The 12413-nt window shown below is 48.7% G+C and overlaps 1 protein-coding gene across 7 annotated transcripts in view; it reads left to right on the plus strand.

The window, feature by feature from the left end:
- Positions 1–12176, plus strand: part of RPS14 (ribosomal protein S14) — a 520685-nt gene extending 508509 nt beyond the window's left edge. For 4 of the 7 annotated variants that reach the window (XM_050793701.1, XM_050793702.1, XM_050793703.1 and 1 more), the window contains exons 2-6: positions 6692–6706; positions 8662–8812; positions 9433–9594; positions 10719–10795; positions 12061–12176. In XM_050793701.1, coding sequence (XP_050649658.1) covers positions 8664–8812; positions 9433–9594; positions 10719–10795; positions 12061–12128 — 456 coding nt within the window. In that variant the 5' untranslated portion in view covers positions 6692–6706; positions 8662–8663 and the 3' untranslated portion in view covers positions 12129–12176. Of the gene's footprint in view, positions 1–6684; positions 6923–8661; positions 8813–9432; positions 9595–10718; positions 10796–12060 lie in introns of those variants that run through there. The other 3 variants (XM_050793699.1, XM_050793700.1, XM_050793698.1) reach the window with 2 other exon arrangements.
- The last annotated feature ends 237 nt before the right edge of the window (positions 12177–12413 follow it).

Raw genomic sequence — 12413 nt, forward strand, 5'->3', positions numbered from 1 at the left:
CAGTGAGCCAAGATTGCACCACTGCACTCCAGCCTGGGCAACACAGTGAGACTCCATCTCAAAAATAACAAAATTAAATTTTTTTTTTTTTGAGACGGAGTCTTGCTCTGTCGCCCAGGCTGGAGTGCAGTGGCCAGATCTCAGCTCACTGCAAGCTCCGCCTCCCGGGTTCACGCCATTCTCCTGCCTCAGCCTCCCGTGTAGCTGGGACTACAGGCGCCCGCCACCTCGCCCAGCTAGTTTTTTGTATTTTTTAGTAGAGACGGGGTTTCACCGTGTTAGCCAGGATGGTCTCGATCTGCTGACCTCGTGATCCGCCCGTCTCGGCCTCCCAAAGTGCTGGGATTACAGGCTTGAGCCACCGCGCCCGGCCTAAAATTTTTTTTAAAAATAATTGGGCCAGGTGTGCTGGCTCATGCCTGTAATCCCAACAGTTTGGGAGGCAGAGGTGGGCGGATCACGAGGTCAGGAAATTGAGACCATCCTGGCCAGCATTCTCTACTAAAAATACAAAAAATACCTGGGTGTGGTGGCGTGTGCCTGTAATCCCAGCTACTCAGGAGGCTGAGGCACGAGAATTGCTTGAACCCAGGAGATGGAGGTTGTAGTGAGTCTAGATCGCACCACTGCACTCCAGCCTGGCGACCGAGAGGGACTCCGTCTTTAAATAAATACATACAAAAAAAATTGGAAAAAGCTGTCCACACCTCCCTCTCTTACTCCATTCACATTTTTGCACTCCCCCACCCAGCCCCCCAATCAAGCTGCTCTTGTCAAAGTCCCCAGTATTTCATGTTGCTACATCCAACAGTCATCCTCAGCCCTTGTTATCCTTGACCTCTAAGTGCGATGGCACAGGTGCACACGCCCTTCTCCTTGATTGCATTTCTCCAGTTGGCTTCTGGATGTGCCCTCTCCTGGTCTCCTCCCATTTCTGTTCACGGCTTATTTTCCTGGCTCTCTCCTTCTCTTATCCCCATGTTCTCGACGCTCAGTCCTTAGCCTCTTCTTTATCTACACGCAGCCCCTTGGTGGGACTCGTGATTAAAATCAGTCTTGTGATTTTAAATACCATCTGTATGCTGGAGACTCCCAAATTTACACCTCCAGCCCTGATCCACTTCTCAGTTCCAGATTCATCTATCCCAGCTGTCATTCTGACAGCTCCACTTGGATATGTAATAAACAGCTCAAACTCAGGCCTACGAGTGGGCATCTGATCTTCCCCTAAAAACCTCCTCCTCCACCCTCTGCCTTCCCTACCCCAGCTGAGGGCAACTCCATTCTTCTGGTTCCTCCAGCTATAAATGCTAGAATCATCTTTGATAACACTCTTTTCCCGTGCCCCATGTCTAGTCTAATCTATCAGTAAATCCTGTTGGATCCATTTTCTCTTTCTTTTCTTTTTTCTTTTTTTTTTTTTTTTTTTTTGAGACGGAGTCTCACTCTGTCCCCCAGGCTGGAGTGCAGTGGTACGATCTCAATCTCTGCCTCCTGAGTTCCAGCGATGCTCATGCCTCAGCCTCCCGAATAGCTGGGATTATACGTGTGCGCTACCACGCCCAGCTAACTTTCGTATTTTTAGTAGAGATGGGGTTTCGCCATATTAGCTAGGCTGATCTCAAACTCCTGACCTCAATTGATCCACCCACTTTGACCTCCCAAAGTGCTGGGATTACAGGCGTGAGCCACTGCACTCACCCACCATTTTCACTCAATCTTAGCCAAAAGATTGAGAAGTGATCGGCCCCCATTTTCAAAATAAAACCAAATCTTAACGATTTCTTTCTCCCTCTACCGATGCCTCCTCCATCTCAGCTACCAATATCTTTCACTTGCTTTATTGCAAAAACCTCCTCCTTTTGCCCCTCATCCCTGCTTCTACTTTTGCTCCTCATCCCCACCCCACTGGGAGTCTGTTCCCCCACAGAGCACCCAGAGTGTACCTATTAATACAGAAGTCAGTTCTGTCACTCTGCTTAAAACCTTCCAGTGGCTCCACTCAGTAAAAGCCAATGAACTCTAAGGCCTACAAGGTCTACACAATCTCTCCCCACCCTCAATGACCTCTCGTCACATCTCCTCACCTGCCCACCCTGGCTCACGCCATACCAGCCACCCTGGCCTCCTTGCTGTCCCTAGAACATGCCAGTCATACTTCCGCCCCTGCGCTTTGCACATGCTGTTCCCTCTGCCCATAACCATCTTCCCTTAAATACCAGCAAGGCTGGCTCCCTCTTCCACCTCACAGCTCTGCTCAAATCTCTCCTCAGCAAGGCTGCCTGGTCCTCTCTGTTTAATTCAGCCACCCACCCCGCCCCTTTCCTCAGACCTTCAGTACCCTTCGCCTTGCCTGACTTTTTCTTTCTTCTTTTTTTTTCTTTGAGACAGAGTTTCACTCTTGTCGCCCAGGCTGGAGTGCGACGGCACAATCTCAGCTCACTGCAACCTCCGCCTCCTAGGTTCAAGCTATTCTTGTGCTTCAGCCTCCCAAGTAGCTGGGATTACAGGCACCTGCCACCACCCCCAGCTAATTTTTGTATGTTTAGTAGCGACGGGGTTTCACCATGTTGGCCAGGTTGGTCTCAAACTCCTGACCTCAGGTGATCTGCCCACCTCAGCCTCGCAAAGTGCTGGGATTACAGGCATGAGCCACTATGCCTAGCCAACTTTTTCTTCTTTCCATGGGACTGACCACCTTCTAACATAATAGAAAACTTACTTAGACATTATGTCTGCCCTTCCTTCCAGAATGTAGACTTTGAGAGGGTAGGGACCATTGTTTTCGTCACTGATGTATCCCAAGTATTTACGACATCAGACACATCCTAGGTGCTCTGTGAGTGCTCCCTGAGTGTGTGAGCTCTGAGAGGGGAGGGTAAGCACACCCCTGTGCTGGCAGTGTTGACAGTGCAGGGGTGCGGTGGGGTGGGGAACACAGACAGGGCAACAGGGAGGTGAGGCCCCACAGAAAGTGGCTGGGCCGCCTCTCTAGCCCCAGCCCCCATTCCTCTTCCCTTATTCACAACACCCCAGTACTACTGGCCATTTTTTAATTCCTTGAGCTCTCCAAACACTTACCCACCTCAGGGCCTTTGCATATTCTATTCTCCCTGCCCAGACCATTCTTCACACCTTCACATAGCTAATTCCTACTTTACTTTCAAGTCTCAGTTCAAATGCCATGATTGTATCTCAGTGCCTGACAAAGAGTAAGCACCCAATAAAGGTACAGGTTTTCAGCTGGGTGTGGTGGCTCATGCCTGTAATCCTAGCACTTTGGGAGGCCAAGGTGGGTGGATCACCTGAGGTCAGGAGTTCAAGACCAGCCTGGACAACATGGTGAAACCCCATCTCTACTAAAAGTACAAAAAATTATCTGGGTGTGGTGGAGGGCACTTGTAATCTCAGCTACTTGGGAGGCTGAGGCAGGAGAATTGCTTGAACCCAGGAGGCGGAGGTTGTGGTGAGCCGAGATCGTGCCACTGCACTCCAGCCTGGGCAACGGAGTAAGACTCCGTCTCAAAAAACAAAAGATATAGGTTTTCAGTATACATTTTAAAAATATATATACTGGGTCTCACTATCGCCCAGGCTGGAGTGCAGTGGTGTGATCACAGCTCACTGCAGCCTTGACCTCCCAGGCTCAGGTGATCCTCCCAAGTAGCTGGGATTATAGGCGCAGGTCACCATGCTTGGTTAATTTTCCTATTTGTTGTAGAGAAGGTGTTTCACCATGTTGCCCAGACTGGTCTCCAACTCCTGAGCTCAAGTGATCCTCCTGCCTCAGTCTCCTACAGTGTTGGAATTACAGGTGTGAGCCACTGAGCCCCGCAGTTTTCAATATACATTTAAAAATGTACTATTATTGGCTGGGTGCGGTGGTTCACGTCTGTAATCTCAGCACTTTGGAAGACTGCAGGGGGGCGGTGAATCACCTGAGGTCAGTTCAAAATCAGCCTGGCCAACATGGTGAAACCCTGTCTCTACTAAAAATACCAAAAAAACTAGCCAGGCGTGGTGGTGTGTGCCTGTAGACCCAGCTACTAGGGAGGCTGAGGCAGGAGAAGGCAACAGAGCGAGACTCTGTCTCAAAAAATAAAAAAATAAATATACTATTATCATCCCTATTTCACAGATGAGAAAACTGAAGCCCAGAGAGGTTACAATGTTGCCCAAAGACTCACAGCTAATAACTGCAGAAACAATAAATATGTTGATTAAATAAAGTGGAGTTTGAAAGCAGTGACTTTGATGGTTTCTGGGATAAAGATAAGGCTTCCCTGTGGAAACATTTGTCCTGAGGTGATTGTGTGGGCTGCCTTCAGCCATAAGATCAAGGCCTGGCCGGGCGCGATGGCTCAAGCCTGTAATCCCAGCACTTTGGGAGGCCGAGACGGGCGGATCACGAGGTCAGGAGATCGAGACCATCCTGGCTAACACGGTGAAACCCCGTCTCTACTAAAAAAAAACCAAAAAACTAGCCGGGCGAGGTGGCGGGCGCCTGTAGTCCCAGCTACTCGGGAGGCTGAGGCAGGAGAATGGCGTGAACCCAGGAGGCGGAGCTTGCAGTGAGCTGAGATCCGGCCACTGCACTCCAGCCTGGGCGACAAAGCGAGACTCCGTCTCAAAAAAAAAAAAAAACAAAAAAAACAAACAAACAAACAAACAAAAAAACAAAAAAAAAGATCAAGGCCTGCTCCCTCCATGAAACCATGTGAGGTTTGGAGGTCTGTTTAATACAACTCTTAACCAAAGCGGAACTCACTCCACAATACTCCAGTCTCTGCTAACATATTGGGAAGCTCATTACTTAAAACAAAAAAGTCCTCTCCTTCAAAAAATACAGACATTTCACAGAACAGATGCAAATGGTTAAAACAATCGGTAAAGAGATGTCTGACGTCACTCATCATGGAAGAAACGCAATGCAACAAGAAGGTATGTTGAGGCCGGGTGCAATGGCTCATGCCTGTAATCCCAGCCCTTTGGGAGCCTGAGGCGGGTGGATCACCTGAGGTCAGGAGTTCGAGACCAGCCTGGACAACATGGTGGAACCCCCGTCTCGACTAAAAATACAAAAATTAGCCGGGTGACGTGGTGCACACCTGTAATCCCAGCTACTCGGGAGACTGAGGCAGGAGAATCACTTGAACGCAGGAGGCAGAGGGTGCAGTAAGCCGAGATGGCATCACTGCACTCCAGCCTCGGCAACAAGAGCCAGACTCTCTCAAAAAAAAAGAAGGTATGATGAGTTTTTCAGTTTAGCAGAGTGAGACAGGGTCTCGCTGTGTCACCCAGGCTGCAGCCACAGGATATATTAATATATAAAAAATATATCTATAATATTTATATAGTATGTAATCCAAAAATACTGTATATAGTCCATATAAATATTACATATAGTATATAGCTAAAATGTATCTACTGCTTGCCTAGCTCTGTGAGGTACACTTCTTGGCCCTTCCCCACAGCTCCAACATATTCTCCCAAACCTTCAAGGTCCTTCAATGTTGTTATTAGAGGATGGGCACCATGGCTCACGCCTGTAATCCCAGCACTTTGGGAGGCCGAGGAGGGTGGATCACGAGGTCAGAAAATCGAGACCACCCTAGTCAACACGGTAAAACCCCGTCTCTACTAAAAATAAAAAAAAAAAATTTTGCCGGGAGTGGTGGCACGCGCCTGTAGTCCCAGCTACTCGGGAGGCTGAGGCAGGAGAATCGCTTGCACCTGGGAGGCGGAGGTCGCAGTCAGCCGAGATTGTGCCACTGCACTCCAGCCTCGGCCACAGAGCAAGGTTCCGTCTCAATATACATATATATTTAATAGCTACTTCCACATAGCCCTCTAATAACTATATATATACACATATATAAAAATATATATAAATACATAAATATATAAATATTTAAAATATATATAGTTATTAAAGGGCTATGTGGAAGTAGCTATTAAACACATGGGCTTTGAAGCTAGAATTCCAAACCGTCTGCAAAGGTGTGCTCTCAGTTAACATCCTTTATCTGTAAGAAGGAAATCAAAACTATTTGACAATGTGACAATGTCTTGAGGAGTAAATGAAGCAATGCATATAAACTGTTTAGCCCAGACCGGTCTGTAAATACATATTGAATAATTTATTCTTATTTTTCCCATTATATAGTATGACAAAGTACGTGATCACGGTGGTTTTCCCCGTCTATGTTGCCTAGGCTGGCCTCGAACTACTCGGCTCAAGCGATCCTCAGCCTCCTAAGTACCTGGGACTAGACGCAGGCACCACCCTGGCTTTAATTAATGCCGTTTTGTTGTTGTTATTCCCCTGCTCCACACAAGGGGCGCTGCCGCTCCCAGGCTGCCAGGGCGGGAGTCAGGAGGGCGGAAGTCTGTCTAGCCAGGCCACCGCCGTCATGGAATACAGGCCCACCTCACCCCGCGGGTGTAGCCGTTTCGTACTGTCGCATAGGCAGACCCGCTCGCAGCGACAACCAGCCACTCTGCCTCTTTTCGCTCTCCCTTAAGTAATAAACCGTCTTTCCCTATGACGAGTCTTAAACTCTTTGGAAGCAATAATGGCGGCGTCTTCCGGGAGCCGACTTCGCCCTGTGACCTCAGAGGTATACTTCCGGGACACGGAAGTGACCCGTCGCTCCTCCCTCTCCCACTCTCTCTTTCCGGTCTGGAGTCTGGAGACGACGTGCAGGTAGGAGGCCCGGGCGCGACAATCGGGGGGCATCCTGTAGCAAGGGGACCCTGTGGGGCTTGGAACGAAAGACTGGGGTCTTTCCGTGGGAACTGAGCTAGCTGCCGGGCAAGAGACGCGTGGCTGGCCCACTTGGATCGTGGCCAACTCGGGATTGAGTTCGCGCCTGGTCTCGGAAGGCCGATTTTGCTTCAGGGAGGAGTTTGCGAAGTAAGGGTGAGTGCGGGTCCAACCTTTTAAGGCCTCGGCCCCGCAATACGGCCACGGCCTCGTTTCAGGGGCACAGCGTAGTTGAGCGAACCCGGGACAGACGTGGGTTCCCACCCCTATCTCGCCAACTTTTTTCTTGATTATCGCAGGCCCGCGCCTAATCTCGTTCATTTCCTCATCTGCAGTATAGGAATAACAGTAGCACCGATCCCATGGATTTGTAGTGATCATTCGAAGAAGGAAAGCAGGGAAAATTCTCGCCCTGTATTGGATGCTTCTAAATCTGGGCAATTCTTTCCGTTGCTGAGTCGGGCACGTTGCAAGTTCTAGGCGCTCAGGGCCCAGCACCAATGTTTGCTGTGTGCTTGCCCTGCATTTATATACCCCCGATGACCACTCTGCTCATTACTATAGGGGATGTTAGGGACGGAGAAACGGCAAATGGGCATTTACTGAATGGCCACCATGCCGAAACATACTCATACTTACATAGTTGAGATCTGCTGGAGCCTTTCTATGCTTCTCCAGGTAGAACCTTAGTCTTCTCTTCTGTGGCGCGTTCCTTACGATAGTTAACGCACTTAGTTAACGCACTTCGTCGTGTTCATTAGCCTGATTTGAAGATAGGAACAGCTAACTTTGTACACCCAAGACTTACACTTGAAGTACTTACTGTGGTCACACACTAAAGTTTATATAGGGAAGGCACAGGAGAGGTCTAGGAACACCTGAGACAGACTGGGGTAGTTATTTGTGGTGTAGAGGCACCTTGGCAGGAGGCAGAGAGTGCTGGGCTGGGAGTCAGGACACGTTGTTTCTAGGTTTGGTTTTGCCACTGTCTTTACTGTGATCATAGGCTGAGACACTCTGTCTTCACCATCTGCAGGATACCGATTGGCGTTAGTGTCTTCTGAATATGTTAAATTGTGTTGAACACCAGGAGGTTCAGAAGGCCTGGGTCTTTAGGCAAGAATCAGTCTTCTCCTAGTCTTCCACTTTCTCATTCATTCTCACCTGCCTTCCTCCTGTCAGTTTCTCCCTCCCTTAGATCCTGTGACAGTATGATTGCACTTATGAGGCCATAATAGGTTAGAGTTGTTTGGTCTCAGAGACCCATCAGATTTCTGGGATGAGTCTTTCCCATTTCCCTGCCTTTTGGATGTATTTTAGTGCCTTTGATGTTGGTGAAAGATTTAGTTCTAAATAGTTGTGGGTGTCAAATCAATTGCATTTTGGGCTTTTGAAGGGATCAGGTGGAGCACAGGAAAACAGGAGATGAGAGGCTTGAGGGCTGTGTTGGTAAGGGACCCTTGAATTCTAAGCTGAGGAGTTCATGTAGGAGTCAGGCAGCTCCCTCGCCCCATAAAGGGTGTTTGGAATGGTGTTACCAGTACATGGGTAGGTATTGGTCTTGGGTTTCTTCTTGCCTTTTGGGATGCAGCCTTCAGGCATCTGCTGCTAGATCCCTAGGCTTCTATCCTGTAGGTGCTGTGAGCTTCGCTGTTGATAGTTTCTGGGGAAAGAATACTTCTCATGGTACTTTGCTATATGGCCACAGTTGACACCCCTCCGAGTGCAAGGAGAAAGAACTTTTAGTAAGGCAGAGATGAGAGAATATAGCAGAGTCCTGGATGGAAGAAGACAGGGACATGAAGCAAGACTTAGGGTTTTCTTTAATAGCCGGGGGAAAGGGATTCTGGAAATGTTTTGTCTGTTAACCTTGAGTTTCTTTTCCTTCCACTCAGAAATGGCACCTCGAAAGGGGAAGGAAAAGAAGGAAGAACAGGTCATCAGCCTCGGACCTCAGGTGGCTGAAGGAGAGAATGTATTTGGTGTCTGCCATATCTTTGCATCCTTCAATGACACTTTTGTCCATGTCACTGACCTTTCTGGCAAGTGAGTACCTGGGTGGAGAGGCACCCAGCTGGCAAAAGGCTGAGGAAAGCAATGGCTGGGATGGGCTAGCAGTGGAGGGGGTTCTCTCTAAAGAAATGCTGTTTTATCCAGGTAAGAGAATATGCTTGTCCATTTAGCCCACAAATATTGTGATTTCCCAGGGGTTACAAGAGAGGAGACACATTCTTTGTCCTTATAGTGTGATGGTTATTGAATCCTTGGTTTCTTGGGAATTTCTTTCCTTAGTTCCCTTTGTAGGAGCAGCAGTGGACTGCAAGTGAGCTCTGGATGTGGGTTCGACTGCCATTTAGCAAGTTGTTGTGACTTGTGTGAAATCACTCAAATTCTGAGTTTCGGTTTCCTCATATGTAAAATGAGGACAGTAGTGTCTACCTCATGGAGTGATTGTAAGGATTAAATGCAGAAGTAGATATATAAAGTGTTAATGCTGAGTTTAGCTATATTGGGCCATTCAACCCCATTGGACTGAACTCCATGAGGGCAGAGCCCATGACCATCATCCTCCAACATGACTGAGCTGTGATGCTCTTCACTCATTAGGATATCGTAAGCACTCCTTTTTGGACAAGGAAGAAATGACCCTGTGCTTTTGTCCCCAGAGAAACCATCTGCCGTGTGACTGGTGGGATGAAGGTGAAGGCAGACCGAGATGAATCCTCGCCATATGCTGCTATGTTGGCTGCCCAGGATGTGGCCCAGAGGTGCAAGGAGCTGGGTATCACCGCCCTACACATCAAACTCCGGGCCACAGGAGGAAATAGGTACGAGACGTGGAGGGGATGACTAGGTGGTCAAAAACCTGCTGGGCTTGGGTGCTGGAGCACCTGGATTTGAGGTTTGGGTTTTTCGTTGTGACCTTGAACAAGATATTTTAGTCATATACATATTTAATAATTGGCTCCTCTGTACACCCCCAGCAGCTCAGTGTGGAGCACCCACTGTATACCAGGAGCTGTGTTTCAGGTACTAGAAGAGAGTGATGGGTGAAACATAGGAAACATAGACATGGTCTCTACCCTCCTTGTGTGGGACCTAGGCTGGTAGGAGAGTCAGACTTTAAACAACAGAGCGCCAGGGAGTATGTGCTTTTCATTTGTGACAAATGCCGGGAAGTACAAGTAAGGAGTTGGTGATAAAGTGTAATTTAAACTAAGGTCTCGATGAGTCCAGAGTTCTTCCAGTGAAGGAAGGACAAAAGGAGGGGATTCCAGCTAGAGACAACTGCAAAGAAAGGTCTTGATGTTGAGGGTGAACCTGGGCACCTGTGAAGGAAAGGGTGGCATGAGGTACAGTCAGGGGAAGAGGTGGAGTCCTGTAGGAGAGGGGAAGGACCTGGCCTTGAGTGGTGGTGGGGGGAGGGGCATGAAACTAGATGACTATTAGGTGAACAGGCCAGACAGTGGTCAGAACATACAACAAAACCATAGTGGCCCCTCAGCCTAAAATACTTACCATCTGACTTTTTTTTTTTTTTTTTTTTTTTTTTAAGACAGGGTCTCACTCTCCCCCAGGCTGGAGTGCAGCAGTGCTGTCTCAGCTTATTGCAGTCTCTGCCTTTCAGGCTCAAGCAGTCCTCCCACCTCAGCCTCCCGAGTAGTCGGGACTGCTAGTAGTAGCGCCACCACGCTGGCTAAATTGTGTATTTTTGTGGAGATGGGGTTTCACCATGTTGCTCAGGCTGGTCTTAAACACCGGAGCTGAAGCAGTCCGCCCTGCCTTGGCCTCCCAAGGTGCTGGAATTACAGATGTGAACCACTGTCCCCAGCCCTGTCTCTTTAAAGAAAGTTTGCAGACCTCTGAACTAGCGGGGTGTTGGAATCTTAGAAAGGAGATCTTTCATTGACTGGGCCGCAGGCTTTTCTTAACTTAAACCTCCATTTTCTAGGACCAAGACCCCTGGACCTGGGGCCCAGTCGGCCCTCAGAGCCCTTGCCCGCTCGGGTATGAAGATCGGGCGGATTGGTAGGTGCCCTCCTCTAGCTAATGCTTGGATCTGTTTTGAAGCATCAGCCCCGAAAAGCACATGCTGTGCCCAGTGGATGCGCAGCGGCTGGTCTGGTCGCTTTTGGCAGTTAAGTTTGTTAAGGGAGGCTACAAGTCACCTTCTGACTTAAAAATCTCTCCCTGAATACCTCTGTCACCTTGATGTGAATGTCCTGTTTCATTTGTGAATCTCCGTCCTCCACTGCCTGGTGCCGGTAAAACTGACAAGAGATGAATTGTCCTTTCCTCCGTTCTTGACGGCATTGCAATGAGCATTTTGTGTGTGCCATCTCCTGCATTGTAGGATGTTCAGCATTTTTGGTATCTGCCCACTAAATATCAGTAGGGCATGCCAGCCGTGTGACAACCATAAATGAAGTCGGGGGGTGCCAGCCTCCATTATTAATACTCATGCCTGTGATTTCCTGGCTCCTTACAGCTCCTAGGAAGGGGGCATTAGTTCTTGCCTGCACGTTGTTTCTGTGCAGTTAGTAGAGATGTACGCTGACGCCCCAGGCCAAAGTTCCTACCGTGTCCTACTTGAAGGATAATTTTGTTTTCTTGAGATGGGGTCTGACTCTGTTGTGTGGGCTGGAGTTCATGGCACAATCTCAGCTCACTGTAAATTTTGCTTCTTGGGCAGATCTGTCCAAGGAATCCTCCCACCACCCCACCTCAACCTCCCGAATAGCTGGGACTACAGGTGTGTGCCACCACACCTGGCTTTTTTTTTTTTTTTTTTTTTTTTTTTGGTAGAGGGGTTTCACCATGTTGCCCAGGCTGGCCTCGAACTCCTGGCCTCAGGCGCTCCACCGGCCTCAGTCTCCCGAAGCCCAAAGTGCTGGGATTACAGGCATGAGCCACTGCACCCAACCTTGAAAGATTTTTTCAGTATCGTTTTACTTAATGCAAAGGAGACAGTTGCAGTTACCTTGTCCAAAGGGTTTTTCCTCTAGAGAAGATGGTGGGCTAAATGTCAGAAGCTGGATTTCTCCTGTGCCTCTGACATCTTGCATACCTCTCAGCCTGTTTCCCTTTCTGGAAAGTGAGTTAAGACCACGTCAGGAAATTCGAGGAACTGGCAGATGGGGCCGCTTCACGTTCACATCCATCTGTTATGTACTGGGGAGTCATTTGGGGAGCAGCAGGATCTGTTGCTGATTGGTTAGGCCATTGGTCTAGGGAGGCCTGGGGGCCCTTCCCATCCAGCTCCAGGCAATGACGCTTTCTCTTCCTCCACACAGAGGACGTCACCCCCATCCCCTCTGACAGCACTCGCAGGAAGGGGGGTCGCCGTGGTCGCCGTCTGTGAACAAGACTCCTCAAAATATTTTCTGTTAATAAATTGCCTTCGTGTAAACTGTTTGAACTCCAGTCTTTTCTCCTTCATCAGGGGCTACTCGGGCATTTGATTTCTTCCTCCTATTTGGCTTCTTGGGAGAAGGAGCCTGAGGAGAGCTGAGATCCTCGTGCTACATTTGGGGTCTTTTCCATGCTACTTGCAGCATTAAGTTGCCTTGGTCATCTAAAGCAGACCAAGGCTTTGGAGACCTCGTTTTGAGTGGAGATGCTGGTTCTAAAAATGGACCAATTCTTA

The sequence above is a fragment of the Macaca thibetana genome, chromosome 6, assembly GCF_024542745.1.
Source record: "Macaca thibetana thibetana isolate TM-01 chromosome 6, ASM2454274v1, whole genome shotgun sequence".
NCBI lineage: Eukaryota > Metazoa > Chordata > Mammalia > Primates > Cercopithecidae > Macaca > Macaca thibetana.